The 22,760-nt window shown below is 45.1% G+C and overlaps 1 protein-coding gene across 6 annotated transcripts in view; it reads right to left on the bottom strand.

The window, feature by feature from the left end:
* The window catches only part of COL5A3 (collagen type V alpha 3 chain), a 117,163-nt gene that overhangs the window by 16,878 nt on the left and 77,525 nt on the right, over positions 1–22,760 (bottom strand). For all 6 annotated transcript variants that reach the window (XR_014508261.1, XM_083428176.1, XM_083428177.1 and 3 more), the window contains 16 exons: positions 21,164–21,208; positions 16,556–16,609; positions 15,533–15,577; positions 15,183–15,236; positions 13,614–13,667; positions 10,481–10,534; positions 9,088–9,195; positions 7,008–7,097; positions 6,043–6,096; positions 5,622–5,729; positions 3,781–3,888; positions 3,475–3,528; positions 3,243–3,296; positions 2,410–2,517; positions 1,376–1,429; positions 1,230–1,283 (listed from right to left, as the gene is read on the bottom strand). Coding sequence is in view for 5 of the 6 variants with exons in the window: in XM_083428176.1 (XP_083284302.1) it covers positions 1,230–1,283; positions 1,376–1,429; positions 2,410–2,517; positions 3,243–3,296; positions 3,475–3,528; positions 3,781–3,888; positions 5,622–5,729; positions 6,043–6,096; positions 7,008–7,097; positions 9,088–9,195; positions 10,481–10,534; positions 13,614–13,667; positions 15,183–15,236; positions 15,533–15,577; positions 16,556–16,609; positions 21,164–21,208 (1,098 nt within the window). In the remaining variant the exon portion in view is untranslated. The remainder of the gene's footprint in view (positions 1–1,229; positions 1,284–1,375; positions 1,430–2,409; positions 2,518–3,242; positions 3,297–3,474; positions 3,529–3,780; positions 3,889–5,621; positions 5,730–6,042; positions 6,097–7,007; positions 7,098–9,087; positions 9,196–10,480; positions 10,535–13,613; positions 13,668–15,182; positions 15,237–15,532; positions 15,578–16,555; positions 16,610–21,163; positions 21,209–22,760) is intronic.

Raw genomic sequence — 22,760 nt, 5'->3', positions numbered from 1 at the left:
TACATGCTATTTTATCCTATTTATCCTCAACAGTTGCCGCTAATGAGATCTACTGGGTTTACTCTTCTGGTGGTATCATCTGTCCATCAAATGAGTACAGCATAGGCATGTGAAAAGACATTCTTGGTGGTAGCACCACAGGGAGTGGATTTTTATTTTTATTTATTAAATTTGCTTAGCAGTGCTACTGATAAAGGGGAAGACTGATTTTTTAAAATAATTAATTATTACTATTAATTAATGATTATAACTATTACCTTGGCTATCATTTTAGTTATATGCTGGGTTTATTGGCAAAGTTCACTAATCTGATTTCTACCTTTAGATCCAGAGAACCTCCAAGAACCCGTGTTTTATGGTTCTGTTTATATTGCAGCTAGAGCTATTAGAATGATGGCATAAAAACCCAATCAGTAAATACCATGGTAGCCACCCACCACTTGATAATGGTTTGAAGTGGTCGTTATAACTTCATTTAATAGTCAATTTCCACACATCATTATCATGTAGAGGATTACTCATGCTGTGATAAGTATATCATAACTATTATGTAAGCAGAATGTGTGACTTCACCCAAGGAATCAATGAGATTCAGAGACTTGTGCTCTCCCAACTGAGCTATCCACATCTCTGGCATGTGACACAACAGGGGTAGATTGAGGTGGATACGCGCTATGTTTTGCTTTATTATCTGTCCTGCCATTTTATGCAATCTATGTGGTTTTCGTTTTTTGTTTTTAAATCATATAATCAATTCATAATATTCCAACCACAGTGGTATCAGAAATCCTCACATCCTTCTCCTCAGGCCCTGAGCTCAGCCTCTACAGAAAATCATAAACAACAGAGTTCCATCCATCCAGCAAATTCTGGTCCATATGCTGGTGCTCCCACCATTCCCCAGGGGAGGAACGAGTCCAGGAAGTGTCTATCCAGGGTGTTTCGATTGATGAAGAGGCCCTTTTCCATTCCAGCTGGTCATTAAGAACTACAGTGTAATTTTTAAGAATGCCTGCCTGAGTTCCCTTGTTTTCCTCTGCTCTCCTCATCCCCCTTTCCTTTTACGTTGGGTCTTTTAGATTGCAAGCCTGGGGGGCTAGGACTGCTTTATTTTTAACTACTCTTATGCAAGCGGTTGTAGGAGTCTTATAGGCTAAAGAGTGGTGTCATAATGAATAAATAAATTCTGCCCCATCTTGCTTTATATAGATGAAAAAAATGTTACTCACATCGCCCCCACTGGGACCCTGGGGGCCTCGGGGCCCTGGAGCTCCTGGTGGGCCCTAAAGAGAGGAGAGAGGGGGGGGATGAGATTCACAACGAGGCACAGGCAGATGACTCGTGGGCAGGTTTAGGGGAAGCAAATGACTCTTACCATTGGGCCAACATCGCCACTCTCGCCCTTCTCCCCTGGGGGCCCTGGCATCCCCTGTGAAGAAAGGACCCCCCCAACAAAGTAAGCAAGTGCAAAGCATTCCCAGCATTCTGCTGATATTCCTCTAGTCTGGCTAGCAGGCACATATGAGAGTTCAAAAGCCATAATCTAAGTACTCAGAATTCAAATGTGAATGCTTAGTTTTAAATTTCAGAATTTATATCAGGGTTTTTCAATCTGGGGAGAAATTTCAAATTTGGTGGAGAGATTTGTGTGCCTGTGAATAGTTAAGGCCCTTGTGGTAAGATTCAACTGACTGAAATACTTTTTTTAAATATAGAAATTCAAATAAGAAATTTTGAATTTTTACTATTGCAAATATATTTTTTTCAGAAATCCACAGTTGTGAAACCATTTATTTAACCCTCAACATTTAGAAAAACAAAATATTTAGAATTTCATGGAATTCACTGAATTTAAAATTTCATACAGAAGTTTGCCTTAGCTTTAGTCACAGTCCCAAGTTCCCTACAAACCATTTCTAGATAGCCTTGAAACCTACTGAACGATATGGGATACAGAACTCATCTTGCAGAAATACAAAATACAAGAAATACAAGAATTAAATGTGCCAATTCGAATGGAAGTCAAAAACTCTGTAGCTGCTGATAAGGGATTAAGATCAAGACCGAATGTAATTAAGACTTCGGAAGCAGGATGAAATAAAATCATCTCACCTTGAAATCTAACACACGGAAGTCATACAAAATGTATAATTGGCTTTATAATTGATATATATTTGAATCTGAATTGTAATTTGAGATTGATAAAATGTGGTTTATATTGGATTTTAATAATCAAAAATTAATAAAAATTATTTACAAAAAAAGAGAAAGAAACCTACTGAACAAAGCTGGGGAAATCACTGGCTTTCATTCTCACTGCAGGAGCTTGCTTAAGAAGAAGCCCAGTTATTCCAAGGTACCCCCAATGAAATAGTTTCATGTTGTCTAACCCCTGGCTCCGGCACTCACTTGTAAACCAGATGGGCCACTAACACCTGGGAATCCACGGGCTCCTTCATCTCCTTTCTGGCCAAACATGCCCTGCTGCCCTCGGCGCCCAGGCTCTCCATCCGCTCCCTGTTAGCAAGACACCATGTCAGGATTCCCACTGAAACAGAAACACCCTCCACCTCTCTTTAGTAGAGCCAAAAAGTTGGGATTACAAAAGTGGGAGGCATCACATTCAGCCAAGCCTCTAGTCTTGAAGCATATGGTGAGGTCCACTAACATCAATCAGAGCTGCTTAGAGGTCCTCTGTTGAGTAAGAAGTATTTTCATTTTGTTAAAAATACAGTGGTGCCCCGCAAGACGAATGCCTCGCAAGACGGAAAACCCGCTAGACGAAAGCGTTTTCCGTTTTGGAGGTACTTCGCAAAACGAATTTGCTATGGGCTTGCTTCGCAAGACGGAAATGTCTTGCGAGTTCCTGCGATTTTTTTCCGCTCCCCACCCCCTTTTTCTAAGGCACTAAGCCGCTAATAGCCTTTTAGCAGCTAATCCGCTAATCCCTTAAGCCTTTAATAGCCGCTAATAGCTGCTAAACCGCTAATAGCACTAATCCGCTAATGGGGTTGCTTCGCAAGACGAAAAAAACGCTAGACGAAGAGACTCGCGGAACGGATTCTTTTCGTCTTGCGAGGCACCACTGTAATTTTAAAAACTCTGTGGCAGATGAAAGAAAATGGTGATATGGGAGGGTAGTTGAGCTGTGCCCAGAGGACTGTGAGAGGAGACAATCCTTTCTATGAAAGCTTTGGGAGTATATAGGCCAGTACAGATTTTGGCATGGAGTCAATACTTACTGCAGGGCCCGGATGTCCAATAGGACCCTGGATCCCAGTAGGTCCTGGGGGACCCTATAAAAAGAGAAAGAACATGAAACAGCAATGCTCTCCCTAGTTATTCATTCTCTCTCTTCTAGTTTCTTTCAAAAGATCTCCTTGGTCCAGCTAATAAAGAATCTATAAGCAATCATGGCAACACAGTTTAAGGGATAATACCCTGATGTCTGCCAGCCATCTGCCTCAAACTCACCGCTTCTCCTTTGTCGCCCTTGCTTCCCTTTTGTCCTGGGCCACCCATCTCTCCCTGCAGAAAGAGGGAGAGCAGCATGAGAACCTAGAGCATCACCATGGGAACCATAGCTGCAGAAAGCATTGTCAAGCAAAACACATGCCCACTGAGTCAAGTCTTGGCTGGAGAAACCAAGGCTGTGGAAATCATTGCCAGGGATAGCCAAGAATCTGTTGTCTGGGAAACAAAACTGGTCTTTGTAGCTGTATGAACCCTGTGCAAGTTTCCCCCCTTTCTCCAAATTCAGGTGGAGTGCAGGCTGCCTACCTTATCACCATCTTCTCCAGCAAGTCCTGGTGGTCCAGCTGGGCCCGGCAGACCCAATGGGCCTGGGATTCCATCATGGCCAGATGGGCCCATTGGGCCTCGCTCACCCTGGGAAAGGGGAGATACAAATGAGGGCCGGAGGGGGGTAGGACAGAGAATGGCACCGGGGTAAGTACATGAACAGTCTTCTTCTTTTCTTCTTTGGTGATCACTTGTGGCCGAGTAAGATTGTCTTCCATGAACAGTCCTAACAGTGAGTCTGTAAGTGACCGTGGAAGCCAATTCTGCACCCACATGTCCTTCCACCATGGGGACATAGGTTTCCGGGCGGGAGCTGATCACAGTGAGGGTTTGCCTTTACCTTTATGAACAGTATCAGTAATATCACGCAGAGGGCATGGAGACTAGTAGTTTACAGGGACCTTAAAACATCTTGGGCTATGTCTGCTTCATCCGACTTTTTCATTACTTGCTCTAGTGAGCTTATGTAATTCACAGGGAATTGCTTGTCCTGTCCTGATGAGCATTCCACTTTGGCTTCTTTTTAAAAGTGCTGATGTTAGCAACCCATACAAGCAAATATTAACCTAAATGCACCTGTTTACCAATATAATTGGCCATTTGGACAACTGTTTTACAACACCTTTCCCACTTTTTGACTTTGGCACACACCTTTGCCTATAACCCCTTTTCCTTTCTTATTAACATTTTCCATTGGTAGCAGTGTGACACATCAAATCTCCATCACTGAACCTTGTTTCCTGTTTTCTTCCCCTTTGACACAACACTCAGATACACACTGAAACATCTTAATGCTGTCTTGAACTTATTTCTTCCTTTCTCCTTTTTCTGTTTTACACAGCTCAGTCAGATTTGGAGTGGCTATCAAAGAAGTCTGTGTGCACATTTGTTGTTGCCTAAGAAACCCTAAACTCCCCATCCAAAAATTCAAACAATAGCCTATTCAATGTGAGAGGAAGGAATGCATTTATGTCCAATCTTAGTCTTACTCAGACTGGCTGAAACTGATGGGCACAACTTACTTGAGTCCATTAATTTCAATGGATTTATTATGGGTAGGACTTAACTGGATATTAATTGATCACATGAAATGCTGCATATAACAAAAAGATGGGGGGATCTTTTTGAGAACTATCACAGGTGGCACTGGATAGGAACATTAACTATTTCAGATGGAAGAAGGCATGATAGGGAAAAGGATTACAGGAGGAGGAGCTGGCTGAAAGATTCCTTTATGCTGCAAATAAAAAGCAGAGCTTAAGGTTCATCCCTGGAACCTGTGAAGCAGTAATAAAGACATGTGCCTATACAGAATGGCTTTTCTCTACCAATGCATGGCCAAAGACAACCTGAGATTGGGGGGTGAGGGGTGGCTAGGCTACAATATCATGGGGTCAGGCAGAGGAGCCGAGTTCCACCCAACGTTGGGGGGGGGGGGCTGTCATGTGCATGTATGACATCAAACGTGTTGCGACACACACACAAGGCCTGGCGAGGCTTGTCGCTATTGCTGCGAGGCCCAAGCCCTCAATATTGGGGAGGGCTCAGCCCCATCCCAACAGACTTTGGGGGCTGAATACACTTCAGCCCTATCAAGTTGGCAGGGTCAGGTGTGTGGCCTCCTGAATCGGTTGAGGCATGGGCATAGCCAAGGGGGAGTAGGGAGGGGGAGCTACTCCCCTAAATCAATAAAAATGCATAGCTAACTGAGGTTCTGCCCACCCCCCAAAAAAATCCTGACTATGCCCATGGGTTGAATCATGAACTTTTCTTTTTCAGTGACTGGTCACTGATGGCATAGGAGTGTGACTAATACATACCGGTGCCCCTTTCTCCCCTGCTGGGCCAGGAGGTCCTTGGTTGCCCCCTCGCCCGGGTAGCCCAATACCCCCAGCTGCTCCTGAGGGGCCACGTTCACCAGGGGAACCCTGTTGGAAGAGAACAAATATATATACCCATCTCCTTTTTTGGAGTCCTCACTACTCTAGGTCTCTTTCTGGAGGCAACGGTCATCATTACCAAACCAACACAGGCTGCAATGTCACTTCCAAGCATTCCAGGTGAGACTCCTTTGTGCTGCAACAAATGCTTCCCTATCACAGCCCTCCCCAGCCTAGATGGTACCGTGTCAGGAAGGCTGCTCTACCTCATCAACAGTCGACACTACTGTGCCCCACAGACCACATATTTGAGGACTCCTGTCTTCCTTGTAAGCCCCAGAGGAAATGCCAGTCTACTTACTGTGGGACCTTGAGGACCAGGGGGTCCTTCAGCCCCCTTCAACCCAGTTGGTCCCTGTGGAGGAAACAAAACAATCATTTAGGGAGGGTTCAGAACTGTTCATCTTTTTGAGACCTGAAGTGAATGGATGTAGCTTCAGTGGAAGAGCACGTCCTCTGTACACAGAACGTCCCAGATTCCATCCCCAGCCATTTCCATTTAGGGCTGGGAACAATCAATATAAACAATACTTAGTTAGATGGGTCCATGACCTGAATCAGTCTAAAGCAGCTTCCTTTGTTTTGGTTTCTTGCAAAAATTGATTTAGGATGAAAAGTCAGATTGGTTGCAGGAAGTCTTGGGCAAGGGAGTTCCTCCTCTAGGGTGAGAGGGAAAGAATAACTAACAGACCCAAGCCAAGGTTTAGCTAACTTCACCCCAATTGTGAAAGCAGGAATGTGCCTCTAGCAGAGTAAAAACAAAACAACGCATTTGTATTTGTGCTTTTGCTTCATTTCTAGGTTCATACTCTATGGCAGGTGTTCTCCAGATGTTGTTGAGACTCCAGCTTCCACCAGTTCCAGTCAGCATGGCCAGCAGTGAAGGGGGATGGGTGCTGTAGTCCAGCAACATCTGGAGGGCATTATATTGGCTATTTCTGCACTATAGGGTAAGTCTCTCACCAGAGGGTGCAGTATGCCAAAAAGGGTGACTGAAGGGTGATAGGAAAGTAGCTCTAAGAAATAAAGGAAGCTGGTGGGCTAAGTGGTACATCTTCCTCAAATGTGGGCATGATCTCTATGTGTGCAGATTGCTTGAGCTTGATTTGGGGAGAGGTGTGTAGGCAGCATTTAGAAGGGGGGAGGGAAAACTTCATAATTTTGCAAGATATGCCAAAGCTGCAGCTTCTGCTCCATATCCAATGGAGTAAGACCCCCCCCCCACACACACACCAGTCCCTTCTCACCCATGTGACAAACACTTACGGTCTCCCCAGCAGGACCTCGAGCCCCAGTGAAGCCTTTCATTCCAGGAGGGCCATTTTTGCCTGGGATGCCACTAGGTCCAGGATCACCCTAGAAAAAAAAAAACTTGGTTACTATGCAGGGAGAAGGAAAGAGGTACAAAATCTTGGGAGAAAAATTATGCCCTCTTTGTCCATCTGCATGGGAAATACTTCTGTCCATATTGATATGGGCTGGTTTAGTTTTCCCTCCTGTACTTTAGACCATAAAGGATATCAGATGTCTTCATGCATGTGTACTTTGCACACAGTCTCATTGCATTGGATTTTGAAGATTTCAGGCTGCAGAAATAAATTGTTAGTTCCTATGTAGGCTATTACCAAAATGGTGAAACTATATATATAAAAAACCCAGATGCAGCACTTTTGCAACATACATGAAATAGATCCATTGACATTAACATGGATGTTCATGTTGGCACTACATGAAAGAACTCTGCATGAATGAACAATCCAAATTTCAACAGGGATTCTATTACAGACAGAATTTGGCAGTGTGACAATTCCTGTATTATGATGAAAACCAGCAGCTCCCTCTTGAGTGTCTGTGATTTGATACCCCTCTGGTGGTCCCTGAGTAGATATACACCCTTGTCTTTATCTTCATTGCACATTTTCATCTTCAATTCCTTGTTTACAATAATGTATTAAAGAGGCAGAAGCATTCTCTGTGTAATTTTTGTATGGATGCTTGCATGAGAGATGGAGATTTCCTAGTTGTTGATCCAAACACCAATCCAACTCTGTAAAAAGATCAACTTTTACTGGTTTCAGTTTTCCATAAATATGCAAGCTTCACCCTCACTCCCCCTTGGAACCATCTCAGAACCTCTCTTCTCCAAGGAATTCTGTACATAATATGAAACCAAATATTTTGCTCAAGAGGTTACATTTAACTAACTAAATTATAATATTTTTAGATTTGCAAGTGTGTGCATGTGATTGTTGACTTTTCTTTTCCTTACTTTTCCTCTTTCTCTAAATAAGCCTTCTTTAAATGCATTGACCTTGGTGCTGAAATGATTTTCTCTGGAATTCCTTACTAAAATCTTCCCCACATGCTGCTCTGTGCAGCAGTTGTAAGGCAACCTTCCCATGCTGTAAATATATTTCACACTCTTTTATGTTCTGTGTCCTCTGAATTTTGGGATGGTAAATCCAAAGCTCCTTACAGTTTAGTATTTCTAGAGCTGGACCTAAAGTGAGAGGTTCCTATCAGTTTGGGATAGAAATCCTCCAAAATAGCTGGCAGCTGAGCTATCTTCAGGCTAGGATCAGAGTTTGGTGGCATCTTTGCCCAGATTCATCTTTCTCTTTTTGGTGGGTGGTATTCAAAAGTCCCCCCCCCCATTTGTCACGAGCAGAAAGACATTACTCCAACCCGACAGAGGGGAGAGATGGCGGGGAGCTGCCCTCCCTGTTCTTGAAGAAATTATCTTTTGCACCATGACAGGAGCTTCCTGTGTAATGTCTTTGATTAACAATTGAAAAGATGAAAAGATGAAGGTAATAATATGTACATTCAATATTAGAAATTTTAAATGCATGGGAGTTGGTGGGAAGACTATCACACATTAGAAAGAACGTTGAACAAAAGAGACTGTATAAGAATGAGTCTATTTTTATTTGTATATTTACATAAGATTACTTAAACAACTTCATTTTTTGTTTATATGTTTGTTTTTGTTATGTATGAAACTTAATAAAGCATGGAAAACTTTAAAAAAAAATAGGAAGAACTTTCTGACAGTAAGAGCTGTTCAACAGTGGATTGAGAGGTTGTGGACTCTCCTTCCTTGGAGGTTTTTAAGCAGAGGTTGGATGGCCATCTCCCATGGATGCTTCAGTCGAGAATCCTGCATTGCAGGGGGTTGGACTGGGTACAATTCTATGATTCTATGAAATCCCAGCCTTCATAAATTAATTCAAATTAGCAGTAGGCATTAAAAGCCTATTTCTTGTTTGTGTCAGATCTGATGTGTTAATTCACAAGTTTCTTACAGTTTGTTATTATGACACACATTTCCTGGGTGAGCACTCACCTTGGCACCTTCCCTTCCAGCGGCACCTGGCAACCCTTGTTCTCCAGGGGGACCGGGGGAGCCCGGGTGGCCTCTCTCTCCCATGGGACCAGTTTCTCCAGAGTTTCCCTGTGGTACGGAGAAGGTATACCACTTGAGAGCAGTTTGGGAGCAAAAACCAGCAGAGACTGCCTGGTTGCACTGGGACAACTGGCGACGGATTTTGCTGGTTCCTAGTTCCCGGTAGGCCTCATGAGACACCAGAGTGAGAATGTATTGCACAATGCAGCAACAAGCAGGGCATGATAAAAGATTGCCCCTTCCCACCCAACCACCTCTTTCCTGAATCCGTGATTATGACGGCTGTGCATGGAGGGTTTTGCTGCTGCTGCTGCTGCTATTGTTGAAAATTATCATGGTTGACAGCCTTGGATAATTCAGTTCCTACATGAATTCTCTTACCTGTCCCCCAGCCCAAGTCATGTACATTAGTGTCCATCATCACATTTTGTGGGTATTGCTGTTAACTATGAGCTGCCTGAAGAAGTATTTCTGTTCCTGTATGCTGAACCTATTTCCAGTCAATGACTATGAGTATTGATAGAGCAAGGGAGTGTGCAATTTCTCTCTAATCACTATAAATCTTGATTGTGTCTTTCACATTTTTTCTTCTGAACTAAAAAGCCTTGACCCCTTAAAAGGAAAACAGGGAATAAATAGTTCTACCACACTCTGTTTGCAAACATCTTGTGGGGTATCTAACTATCCCCTGGTGGGGATTGATTGTTGAACTGGATAGATCTGCAGCCTACTTTATTCCAATCAAGCAAGACAATTATTATTCTCTTACAGTTGTGAGAAGCTACAAGGCACTGGTGTGTATGTGTGTGTGTCAAACCAGAGTCTCCAACACCTTTCCTCTTGCACCTGCCAGATTCCAGTTCCTCAGACCAGGCCTTATGAATAAAGAAAGTCAGCTGACCTCCCAACTTGAATATCTTCAGGTGATTTAACAAGACTATTGGGACACACTGACCCCTGCAGTAAACCAGTTGCTCAGTTTGAGCAACTTGTCCTTGAACAGCCAGCAGATTCCTAGCCTCCTTCAACTGATGGCTGATACCTGATCCTTCCCTGTCATGGATCAGCTTTCTAACATTCAGCCCTTTTTATCCTTATCTGCCTGTGCCTCAACTGGACCCAGCTGCAGCCTGACTCAGAGCAAGGCCAAGGCCTGACAGAATCTGCCCTGTGCACAGGATCACACAAAGGAGGTTCTAGACCCCACAGTGAAGTTCTGAACCCCTCATCTCTAGTCAGGCACCACCACCTATTCTTCATCTGGTGGCTACTGACTCTGATATCTTTTGTTGTTTTGACTGTGATCATGAGAACTGAAGCTTTTCTTCCTTACCTGTGGTCCCACAACTCCAGCAGGTCCTGGTGGGCCAGTTTTGCCATGAAATCCCTAAATAATAATAATAATAATAATAATAATAATAATAATAATAATTTATATCCCACCCATCTGGCTGGGTTTCTCCCGCCACTCTGGGTGGGTCCCAACAGAATATTAAAAACACAATAAAACATCAAACACTAAAAACTTCCCTAAACAGCGCTGCCTTCAGATGTCTTCTAAAAGTCAGATAGTTGTTTATTTCCTTGACATCTGATGGGAGGGCATTCCACGGGGCAGGCGCCACTACCAAGAAGGCTCTCTGCCTTGTTCCCTGTAACCTCACTTCTCGTAGCGAGGGAACTGCCAGAAGGCCCTCAGAGCTGGACCTCAGTGTCCAGGCTGAACAATGAGGGTGGAGACGCTCCTTCAGCTATACCGGGCCAAGGCCTTTTAGGGCTTTAAAGGTCAGCACCGACACTTTGAATTGTGCTCAGAAATGTACTGGGAGCCAATGTAGGTCTTCCAGGACCAATGTTATATGGTCTCGGTGGCCACTCCCAGTCACCAGTCTAGCTGCCACATTCTGGATTAGTTGTAGTTTCCGGGTTACCTTCAAAGGTAGCCCCACACAGAGCGCATTGCAGTAGCCTAAGCGGGAGATATCTAGAGCATGCACCACTCTGTTGAGACACTCTGTAGGCAGGTACCCACAGCCTGTGTACCAGATGGAGCTGGTAGACAGCTGCCTGGACACACGCTTCCACTGATAGCTGTGAGTTCAAAATGACTTCCAGGCTGCGCACCTGGTCCTTCAGGGGCACAGTTACCCAATTCAGGACCAAGGAGTCCTAGACACCTACCCACCCCATCTCCCCAAAAGAGTACAGTGGTGCCTCGCAAGACGAAAAGAATCCGTTCCGCGAGTCTCTTTGTCTTGCGGTTTTTTTCGTCTTGCGAAGCAAGCCCTTTGGGGATTAGCGCTATTAGCGGTTTAGCGGCTATTAGCGGCTATTAAAGGCTTAAGGGATTAGCGGATTAGCTGCTAAAAGGCTATTAGCGGCTATTAAAGGCTTAAGGGATTAGCGGATTAGCTGCTAAAAGGCTATTAGCGGCTTAGATCAGCTGATAAGCGGCTTTGATCAGCTGTTAAGCGGCTTAGCGATCAGCTGTTAAGCGGCTTAGCGAACAGCTGTTAAGCGGCTTAGGGGCTTGGGGAAAAGGGGGGGAGGGGGGAGGGGGAAAAAACCCCAGGAATCGCAAGGCATTTTCGTCTTGCGAAGCAAGCCCATAGCAAATTTGTCCTGCGAAGCACCTCCAAAACGGAAAACCCTTTCGTCTAGCGGGTTTTCCGTCTTGTGAGGCATTCGTCTTGCGGGGCACCACTGTACTTCTGTCTTGTCAGGATTCAACCTCAATCCATTAGCCGCCATCCATCCTCCAACTGCCTCCAGGCACTCACACAGGACCTTCACCGCCTTCACTGATTCTGATGTAAAAGAGAGGTAGAGCTGGGTATCATCCGCATACTGATGAACACCCAGCCCAAACCCCCTGATGATCTCTCCCAGCAGCTTCATATAGATGTTAAAAAGCATGGGGTCAGAACCCTGAGGCACTCCACAAGTTCAGCCCAGGGGTCTGAACACTCACCCCCCAACACCACTTTCTGTACATGGCCCTGGAGGGAATGGAGCCACTGTATAACAGTGCCCCCAGCTCCCAGCCCCTCGGTACAGTCCAGAAAGATGTCATAGCCGATGGTATCAAAGCCCGTCAGAGATCATCAACCAGCATGACCAAGGCAGTTTCAGTCCCATGGTGAGGCCTGAATCCTGATTGGAAGGGATCCAAATGGTCCGCATCCTGCAGACATGCCTGGAGTTGTTCAGCAACCACCCGCTCAATCACCTTGCCCAAGAATGACCACCTCTTTCAGTGGGTCTGGGAAGGCTCCTTCACAGAGGGAAGTATTCACCACCCGGCAGAGCCCATCGCCCAGCCCTTCCCGGCTCACTTTTATGAGCCAGGATGAGCAAGGATCAAGGAGACAGGTGGTCGGTTTCACTTGTCCAAGCAGCCTGTCCACATCCTCAGAGGAAACAGATTGGAATTGATCCCATGCAACCGACTAGACAGGACTCTAGCATTCTCCCACCCCGGTCCTGCTCCCATGATGGAGTCTACCTCTTTCCGAATCTGAGTGACTTTATCTGCAAAAAAAACTTTGCAAAATCATTGCAGGAGATCTTGGGGTCCTTTCTAGGCCCCGAGGGCAAAGGTGGTTCTGTTAAATTGTGAACCACCTGAAAGAGTCTCCTGCTGCTGTTTTCTGTAGATGCAACTGAGGCAGTAAAGAAGGTCCTCTTTGCTGTCGCTATCGCCACTTGGTAGGCTTGTGTGCGGTCCAATTCAGAATGAGTTTTCTGCCACCGGCACTCTAGCCGTCTCAGCAATTGATTCATCACCCTCAGCCCTGGAGAAAACCATGGGGTTGTCTGGGCTCCATGTACTCAGAGAGTGCACTTCAGAGCCAGACTGTTGATAGCCCTGGTTAACTCCGCATTCCAACGGGTCACTAGGAAATCAGCTGAAAGGCCATCAACGTGGGATAAAACATCCCCTGCCACTCTCTGGAAACCATTTGGATACATTAAGTGGCAGGGGCGGGCCATCTGAATCAGTCCGCCTAAGGGGAGGGGAAATGAAGGTCAGGATCCAAAGAAATGGCATCAAGCAAGGAGTCCCAGGTGGATCTCAATCATGGCCACTCATCCATTCAAAAAATGGAACATTTGCTGAGTTTGTTAAGGCACTGCCAAACAACTGCTTGATGTGCCCAGCACTACAGTTGCCTCACCATTTCCATTACTAAACAGAGGGTCAGCTGTTGCCCGATCTGTTCTGTTCACTTGGAAACTGTATCTTGTTTTCCTCTGCTCCAGCAAGAAAGTGGAAGGCACTGTGGAGAGCCAGCAGTGGCATGCAAAGCCCATTAAGAGAAAAGGGTGGAGGCTCCCGTGCTGGTATAGGCAGGCCAAGAAGAGCGTTTGAGGTTACAGGGAAAGAACACTTGGATGTATGGCCTTTGCCTAGAGCCCCCAAATGACTAGAACCAACTTTGCACTGTGCTCGAAATGATACTCACCGGCTCACCACGCTGACCTGGATGCCCCGGTAAACCATCCTTCCCAGCAGGGCCCTACAAGCAGCAGGAGTTAAAAGAAAACTCTCAGATGGCCAGGAGGGAACCTTTACCCAAGAATCCCTCCTTAGACAGCTGCAGGCACACTCCAAACACACATCAGAAAGCTTGAATAAGTGTGCAAAAGGTTTATGTCATAGGACTCAGTCTGGTCTACAACTGCCCTTCATGGTCCTGTCTACAATACTTTTTGTCTTTTGGTATGAGATTGTTGTGAAACTATGTACCCATTTCACAACGCAACACATGTTGGGCAGCCTGTGCTGAGGCAGATTAATAAAACCAATGCAATAAAATAATAAAAACCTGTGAGAAAGATTAGCAGTTGGGAAACATTTCAAGCCTATGAAAACCAGATCATGGGTCCTCCTCTTTCAAGTGCTCTGATCAAGAACATGGGAGGAGAGGGGAAGGCAGACAACCCTGCTGGACAGCTCCCCAGTCTAAACACCAGAGAGCAGAGAGGGGGATAAGACAGCTCGGGCCGTGCTCTTTTAAATGAGATCTAATATGATCAGCCACCTGGTACTCTCCAGGAATCTTCAAAATGAACATTGCAATTTTGTGATAGAAGCATGCCTCACAATTTATGTTGGTTCCCCCTCCCCCATCTCTTTCATGCAGTTAGAAGTTGCAGGTAAAATTCATTTTGTCAGAATGTATCGCCTGTGGCAACAACAAACGGGGGTGGAGGTAGATTTCAATTTGAACAAATTTCTTCAGAACTGTTGAACAAAAATTCACCTTCAAACAAATACTGTCCAGAAATCAGAAGCTTAGATATCAAAAGGTAGCACTGCCGTGACCATGAACAGACACAAACCCCTGTGTTGCAATATGTGACAATCTACAAAAATGCAAACACAACACGCTGGCTAATAACCGTTAGTAAATATATAATCAGTATGATGTCATTCAAAATATAAGAATAAGTCACTTAAATATATATATATATATATATATATATATATATATATATATATATATATACCATACAACACATCTCGCAAAATATACAAGTAACTGCAAGTTGTTATATGTATCAGAGTCAAACAAAGACTAGATAGATAGATAGATAGATAGATAGACTGGCTTTAAAAGCATTTTTCCTATAGGAGAAGTGAGGCAGGGACTGGCTTCTTAAGATTCTTGAGGAGTACCTCCAAGAAAGAATTAGTTTCCCCTTCCCAATACTACAGTCAAAACCGCAAAGGCAAAAGGGAGTCATTCTGCCTGCCACCACAGGCTCCTCCTCCCTTTGCCCTCACATACTTGGGTCCTATCTTGTAAAGGACACAATATTATCTCAGGCTGTTTCCATAGCAAATGCTTAAACTGGGTTTTGCTTTCTTTGCTCTTCTAATTCAAGTGTCGGCCTAAAACAGCTAGACTGTACATTTTTCTTCCACAAGGCACTCTTGTGTTTGAATGCCTCATGGGACGACTGTCCCCTACCAACACCATGTTTCTAGACAAGTAGGAACTTGGGCCGGAGGTCCATGGGATACTTACAGGTGGGCCCTTGGGGCCTGGGAATCCATTAGGGCCCTGTGGACCGGAGGGACCCTGAGGAAAGAGAAGGGGGAAACGTGATTGTGAGAGGTTTTCTCCATCTTCCTTGCCTTGCCTTTGACCTCCTCCGGCCCATCTCTGTCACTTAACCTCTTAGACCTCATAGGTGGCATTCGTTCTTCCCACCCACTGCAGCATGGGTCTGTTACCTAGAGTAAAACCTCACCCTCCACAACTCTGGTGGCATCTAAGACATCCTAGCTTCTTCGGCCAAAGCAGGAAACTGGACTCTGCTGATATCACCCTCCCCAAGGTTCCTTCCCTTGCACTGACCTGATTCCTCAGCTTACCTTTTCCCCAACAATTCCTGGGGCTCCATCGTGGCCTGAATCACCCTGTGGGAAGAAAGCATTGTTGAGGGGTGGCAGAAAAGGATCCCAGCTTTTGATTGCAATAAATGTTGGGGACTAGCATGTAAAGCGGTCTTAGAGGAATAAGGTTGAAGAGGCAGCATTAAGAAGCTCTCATTCAGTGGGGGCACAATAAGGACTAGAAATTCATGTGAGTCAAGTAATTCATTCAGATGGCTGACTTGGTGCACAGTTCCTGCGACTATTCGATTTTGAATAGCACGTTTGAATGTTCTTCCATATCAAAATCTTACTCCCTGAGGGAAAAGCAGCAAGTTGGGGAGAGGATTGTGGTAACTGAGAGTATGGTCTAATATTCTTGTTTTCTTTGTTCATAAATAACCTATAGAATCATAGAATTGTAGAGTTGGAAGGGCTCCCCAGGGTCATCTAGTCCAACCCCCTGCAATGCAGGAATCTCAGCTAAAGCATCCAGAACAGGCGGCCAGCCGACACCTGCTTTAAAAACCTCCGTTGAAGGAGAGTCCACCACCTTCCATCCCATGGTCAAACAGCTCTTACCGTCAAAAAGTTCTTCATTTAAATTAACATCATTTAAAACGAAACTGCACTGAAAGCAAGAAACTGACACAGCAAAAAGAAGCATGGCTAAACCACCCAAAGGATGTACAAGTGATTTCTGCAATAGCCTGTAGTGAAACAGTACTCTCTAGTGAACAGCCCTGCCTCTTAGTAGTAGTGAAATTACATAACTTAGAGATAGGGCGGGGGGGGGGGGTGGAGGGGAGAACAAAAGGTTTGAAGACAGCTTGGCCTCAGGGCTGTTCCTTAGAAAATATTCTAGGCAGAGTAAAAAGGTCCTGTTATGAGATCAGTGGAAGCCAACACATAAATTATGTAGATGAGAATAGTGTTGTGCTCCAATGGAGAGCGCTGGGTACAGGTGAACAAACAGAGGTCACAGAGAAATGTACAACATGCACAGCATAAAGGCAGACATACCTTTGGTCCTGGTTTTCCTGTGGGTCCTGGCAAACCACGTTCACCTGGAAGACCCTAGAAAGGGAGAAATGACACTAATTTCATAGCCTGGTAAATGCCACGTGGGGGCTGCTCCAGACTTTGGAGGTCCCACATGATTTAGAGTGATGAAATTGAGCGACCAGACTGGGTACTTCCAGAAGACAATATCTCTCACTGTCATTACAGCACTTGCATGCTAAACTAGGAATGCAGGAGGATAACTGAGTGAATTGCAACTTTTTGGGGGGGAGGGTATAGCATGTCACGTGACCATGACTTCATGCACAAGCCCCTGCCTGAATTATGGACCAAAGTGACAGAAATAGGCGACTTGCTGCAGGATGAGAGGTGTTAGAGCAGGGGTCAGCAAGGTTTACCTTGCCTGGGCCGGTTCACTGCAGCGGAGATCCCTCCGTGCGCTCACGCATGCGCCCACACTTTCCAGAGTCTGCGCAGACGTGTTTTTCAGAGTCTGCACATGTGCAGGTGCAATTTTTGGCACCACGGAAGCGAGTCCCCACACCATGCTGCACCAGTTTAGCGCCGCAAGCTGGGACTCACTGAGTGGGCGGCTCGTGGGTTAAACGACTCCCGTGGGCTGCTTGTGGCCCATGGGCCTTAGGTTGCCTGTGTTAGAGTGTAAGGATTGCAGGCAGATGTGCACGAAAGGCATGGTTTCTCCTTTCAGAACTGGTATCTGCACCAGAACAGAAATGAAATGACATCCAAATCCAAAGTGAAGTAACATTTCAAGATTTTAAAGTAATCTTTTTGAATGTCATGTTTGTGTGTTCAAATTTCACACTGAAAGTAGACTTAGAAGTTCTTTTAAAGAATCATAGAGGGTTTTAAGGTAATAATGGTATTAACTCACTAAATTCAACTTTACTTAGAGTCAATTTGGAGGAAGCTGGAGGAAGTACCAATTAATTTGATAAATCAAATATTTTACACACTATCACTTACCTCCCCCCCCCAAAAAAAAAAACCACTCTAAAAGCTTCCATAATTGAAAAAATGAAGACTGGGAAGAAAATTCAAATGAGAATATAAATTCAAATACTCATGAGCAAATTCAAACCAGGAGGATTTGATTTAGAATTTCAGCTCTATAGTGGACAGCCCCCGATAACATCTACATTCATTAGAACACTATGGCTCCAAGTGGATGGATGGATGAGAAATGTTGACTGGTTATGTTAGTGCAATTTTAGATGAGCATCAAACTTTAGAACAGGGTGAAAAATGACAGCAAAGTAATTTTTTGTTAGTGTCTATGTATTTGAAATTACGGTAAGCAGCTGGCTCCTCCACCCCCAGCTCCACATCAGCACAGGGAAGTGGTGTCTGAGTCAATCCTACCCAGCCCCTGAGTTCTTGGTTGCAGAGACCTATGCTAAGCTTACAGGATGAAGTTGTTCTGCCTATTCTTGAACCTGGTGGTCCCCTCAGCTCTCTGCCATGTGGGCATTGTAAGGTCCCCAATTCAGAGGAGGCAGCTCGGGCAATCTGTCTTTCCTCCATCCTCCTTGTACTGAGCTCTCAGGAATTCTAAGACTAGGGCAAAGAAAGATGGTATAAGTATCTGATATGATATATGAGGGCTGGAAAGGGTGCTGAAGGCCCCTGAACTTGAAAGAGGCAGTGGGGCAGCCACTCCTGAAACAACTCTTCCTGGATTCAGAGGTTTATTCCATGTCCTGCCTGGCTGGCCACTCTCCTTCTGGGGGCAAGGGGCTTGAGAAAAGTGCAGGCAGTCCAGCTGCAGGCCTTTTTCAGGGAAACTGATTATCAGAACTCATTTCAATCTGGATTCAGGTCTGTTTTTTACCCTGATGACCTTCTCCAGGAAAGATGGCAGGGGTGTCCCTGTCAAGACTCCTAACTCAGCTGCTTTTGATACTGTTGGTAAGGTATTCTCCTGGATTGTATCCATGGGCTGCAACACAGAAGCACTGTCTCCCATTGGCTTGACTCTCGCTTGCCAGAGATGCCAGGCAGTTGCAGAGTCACGTTCAGCGATGGTGCCTCAGTCCCTTGGCAGCTGAACTGAGGGCGCTGTAAGCCACTATCTTATCCTGAAGGCTGTTCAACAGCTATATGGCCACTTGAGAAGGTCACCCTGCTATCCTGTTCAGTTGCCTGCACTGTTTTAAATGAGGAATTGTAATTGTATTTTTCTTATTCTATCTTTATTTGTAGCAGTATATTTATTGCATTTTGATTCTGTAATTTCTGTAAATTGCTGGGGGTTACACAGGATATTCATTTTTTCTGAATAAATATCACAGAAGATGGCAGCAACCATATTTAGCTCTGGTCCTTGCCACTACCCATCACATTTTAAAAAGTTCATTTTATTTTAATGATTTCTAGGCCACCCTCCTACCAAAAGCCCTCTCATGGCAGCTTACATTAGTAAAATAAAACAAAAGATCAGTGCTATAGTATTAAAGTTAAAACATTTCATAAGACAGCTTTTATAAAATTAATTGAAACAGGCAATAAGAACAATGTGAAACCAACAGTTTAAAACCAGCAGCAATATAAAACACTAATAAAGCTTAGCATCTTAATTAAAAGCAGCTCAGAATAAATGGCTTTTCAAGACCAATTTAAAAGCCAGCATTGAAGGGGCCCAACATATTTCTGTCCCACTTTTCTTATCAGTATTTTCACATCATTGTACTTGGTTTCTTCAGTAATTGTATGTTCAGGTGGCATGGTGCTTAAATATAGAAAATTGGCCAACTTGGATCTGTATCAATCAAATGATCGATCAATTAGAGATAGAGATAGAGATAGAGATAAAGATAGAGACAGAGCGCTCCAGTGCAGTAAAATGACAGGCCTTTGGGGTGGTGTCCCACCCTTGCCCCCCTTTGGGGAATGCTCTCCGGGGGGAAACTTGCCTGGCACCACAATATGTATTTAGGCATTAGTCCAATACATTTTTATTCCCTCAGGCATTCAGTAGCTTAGTTGGTCTCTGCTGTGGTGCTCATCTTTTTTTTTTTTTAATGTATTTTTATTAAAGATTTTCTTGATTTACAAAGGTATGTGCAATTTCTCTCTTTCGTATTCCCCCCCCCCATGTATTTTTTTTTTTTACCAATCGGTTTCATTTGTTGGGAAGAATAAGGGGAAAGAGGTGGAGGGCAGGAAAGATGGGTGGGGGTGGGGTCGGGTGGCAATGTTTCTATTTTACTTAATATATGTGGGGTTTTGTGTCAGCATTGCTTGTGCAGGTTCTCTGCTGTTCGCTTGTGTTCCTTTGGTGGTGAGAGAGGTTGGGGTTGGCCTATGGTATGGCCGTTCATTTGTGGTTGGCTGTGGTGGTCTTTGTTTTCATGTGTGAGTGGGGTGGGTGGGTGTTTTGGATCAGGTTAGCCATATTTATTTGTATGCTGTTGGTGGATTTTTGTCATTGTCTTGTTGGGCTGTGTATGTGATAAAGGGGAGGATGTGAAGGCTGTTAGTTTCTGTTTGTGCCACTGTGCAGTGCTTTGAGTCACAAGACTCTGTTTACATTCCAGAGACATTCCAGACTGTTGGAAGTCTCACAGAAGACAGGAGACGGGTGTGATGTTTACTGGTTTCCTGTTCCTTTGTGTTCCAGTTGCTCTCTGCTTTCACAGAGAGAGCATGTTTATTCCTTTCCTGTCTGCGTAGTTAGAAATAAAATGCTCTTTGCAATGTAGCTCATACTATCTCTGCTCCTTCCCCGCGTGCTAGATATTCTGCGTAATGGGGGAGTGTGCTTGGAGCCTCATCAAAGGCTCAGGTCTTTAATCACGTTGGAGGACTTGACCGGAAGAGTCACTCGGTCGAACAGAAGTCCGACAAAGGCGTCTTCTTCTATTTGTCCCCGTGTCAGTTTCAGTTTATTGGTTAATTTTTCTAGTAAGGCTATTTCCCATACTCGGAGCACCAATGGGTTGTGTGGGGGGGGGGGAGGAAGGCTGTGGCTCCCTCAGTAGGTGCGCCAGATGCCCCGGTTTCCCTCTGGCGGTGGTGCTGGCAGCAGTGGAGGCAGAAGTGGTGGGGTCTGGGCTCCTTTCTCTCCTTCCCCTCCTGCTTCTGTGCTGGCTCCGAGGTCCTCCTGAACTCGGAGCTCCGGGTGGCTGGGTGCCCTTGGTCCCGGTTTGGTCAAGGTCATGGGGGGGGGCTTGCTGTTTGCTCCGGGTGCCCCCAGTTCCTCTCTGGTATTGGTGCTGGTAACAACACCAGTGGTGCTGGCAGCAGCAGTTTCAGCAGCCCAGGAGCCAGCCAGGTAGCTTTGTAGGTTCTGGCTGGCTTCAGGAGCTGCCCGTTGCCGTGGCGTCTGCCATGCTGCCTTAACCGGAAGTTCCCTGGCGCTCATCTTTTAGTGAGGTGGGGTAGGTCTTGTTCAATGCATTGTGTTGTTGGATGAACATATTATGATTTTTGAATTGTTCACGGTTTCAAATTGTCTGGTTTTAAAGCTATTTTTTCTGTTTGTATTTTATCTTGTTATGTTACTTTGAGAACTTTTTGTACAAAGCAACTAAAAGAGGTTGATAACAATAAAAATAAGCTGTGCTGTGACATTGGGTAAAAGCTCACCGGGGGACCCCGTTGTCCCGTCTGCCCAGCCTGGCCAGCTTTGCCCTGTGAAACATAAAGAGAAACAGAAGATGAGACAGAAAAGTAGGGCACCCAGACATGCTCTCATTACGGAGATGGCACCGTGCCTCAGCACTTTGGTCATCCAGAGGCCTCTGTCACTCTAGGACGCTCCACTCACCAGAGTTAATAAGGCAAAGGAGTCCTGTCTTGCCCAGAGATGCTGTCTTCCTTTCATAGAATCATAGAATCATAGAGTTGGAAGAGACCACAAGGGTCATCGAGTCCAACCCCCTGCCAAGCAGGAAACACCATCAGAGCACTCCTGACATATGGTTGTCAAGCCTCTGCTTAAAGACCTCCAAAGAAGGAGACTCCACCACACTCCTTGGCAGCAAATTCCACTGTCGAACAGCTCTTACTGTCAGGAAGTTCTTCCTAATGTTTAGGTGGAATCTTCTTTCTTGTAGTTTGGATCCATTGCTCCGTGTCCGCTTCTCTGGAGCAGCAGAAAACAACCTTTCTCCCTCCTCTATGTGACATCCTTTAATATATTTGAACATGGCTATCATATCACCCCTTAACCTCCTCTTCTCCAGGCTAAACATGCCCAGCTCCCTTAGCCGATCCTCATAAGGCATTGTTTCCAGGCCTTTGACCATTTTGGTTGCCCTCCTCTGTACACGTTCTAGTTTGTCAGTGTCCTTCTTGAACTGTGGTGCCCAGAACTGGACACAGTACTCCAGGTGAGGTCTGACCAGAGCAGAATACAGTGGCACTATAACTTCCCTTGATCTAGATGCTATACTCCTATTGATGCAGCCCAGAATTGCATTGGCTTTTTTAGCTGCCGCGTCACACTGTTGGCTCATGTCAAGTTTGTGGTCAACCAAGACTCCTAGATCCTTTTCACATGTACTGCTCTCAAGCCAGGTGTCACCCATCTTGTATTTGTGCCTCTCATTTTTTTTGCCCAAGTGCAATACTTTACATTTCTCCCTGTTAAAATTCATCTTGTTTGTTTTGGCCCAGTTCTCTAATCTGTCAAGGTCGTTTTGAAGTGTGATCCTGTCTTCTGGGGTGTTAGCCACCCCTCCCAGTTTGGTGTCATCTGCAAATTTGATCAGGATGCCCTTGAGTCCATCATCCAAGTCGTTGATAAAGATGTTGAATAAGACCGGGCCCAAGACAGATCCAATTCATCTCTTGATTACGCAAACTAGAGATGGAGACCCTATTGTCCTGCAGATGTTGTCAGTCTGCAACTCGCATCATCCCTCGCCAATGTGAGGGATGATGGGAGGCCAAGTTTGGAAGGGGTGAGTTAGCTCAGATGCAGACTTGCACCTGAAAATCTTGACGCAGTAGTACCTCGGGTTAAGAACTTTACCTCAGGATGAGAACAGAAATCACACGCCAGCGGCAGCGGGAGGCCCCATTAGCTAAAGTGGTACCTCAGGCTAAGAACGGTTTCAGGTTAAGAATGGACCTCCGGAACGAATTAAGTTCGTAACCAGAGGTACTAATGTAATGGTCTTTCCTTCATCTGGCTCTGCCATGCCACTCTCTTAATCTCATTGGCTTCTCTTTTCTTTGC

The sequence above is a fragment of the Podarcis tiliguerta genome (assembly GCF_965153285.1).
Source record: "Podarcis tiliguerta genome assembly, chromosome: 2".
Lineage (NCBI taxonomy): Eukaryota > Metazoa > Chordata > Lepidosauria > Squamata > Lacertidae > Podarcis > Podarcis tiliguerta.
Note: the sequence above shows the minus strand (reverse complement) of the source record. Positions and strands in the feature narration are given on the sequence as shown.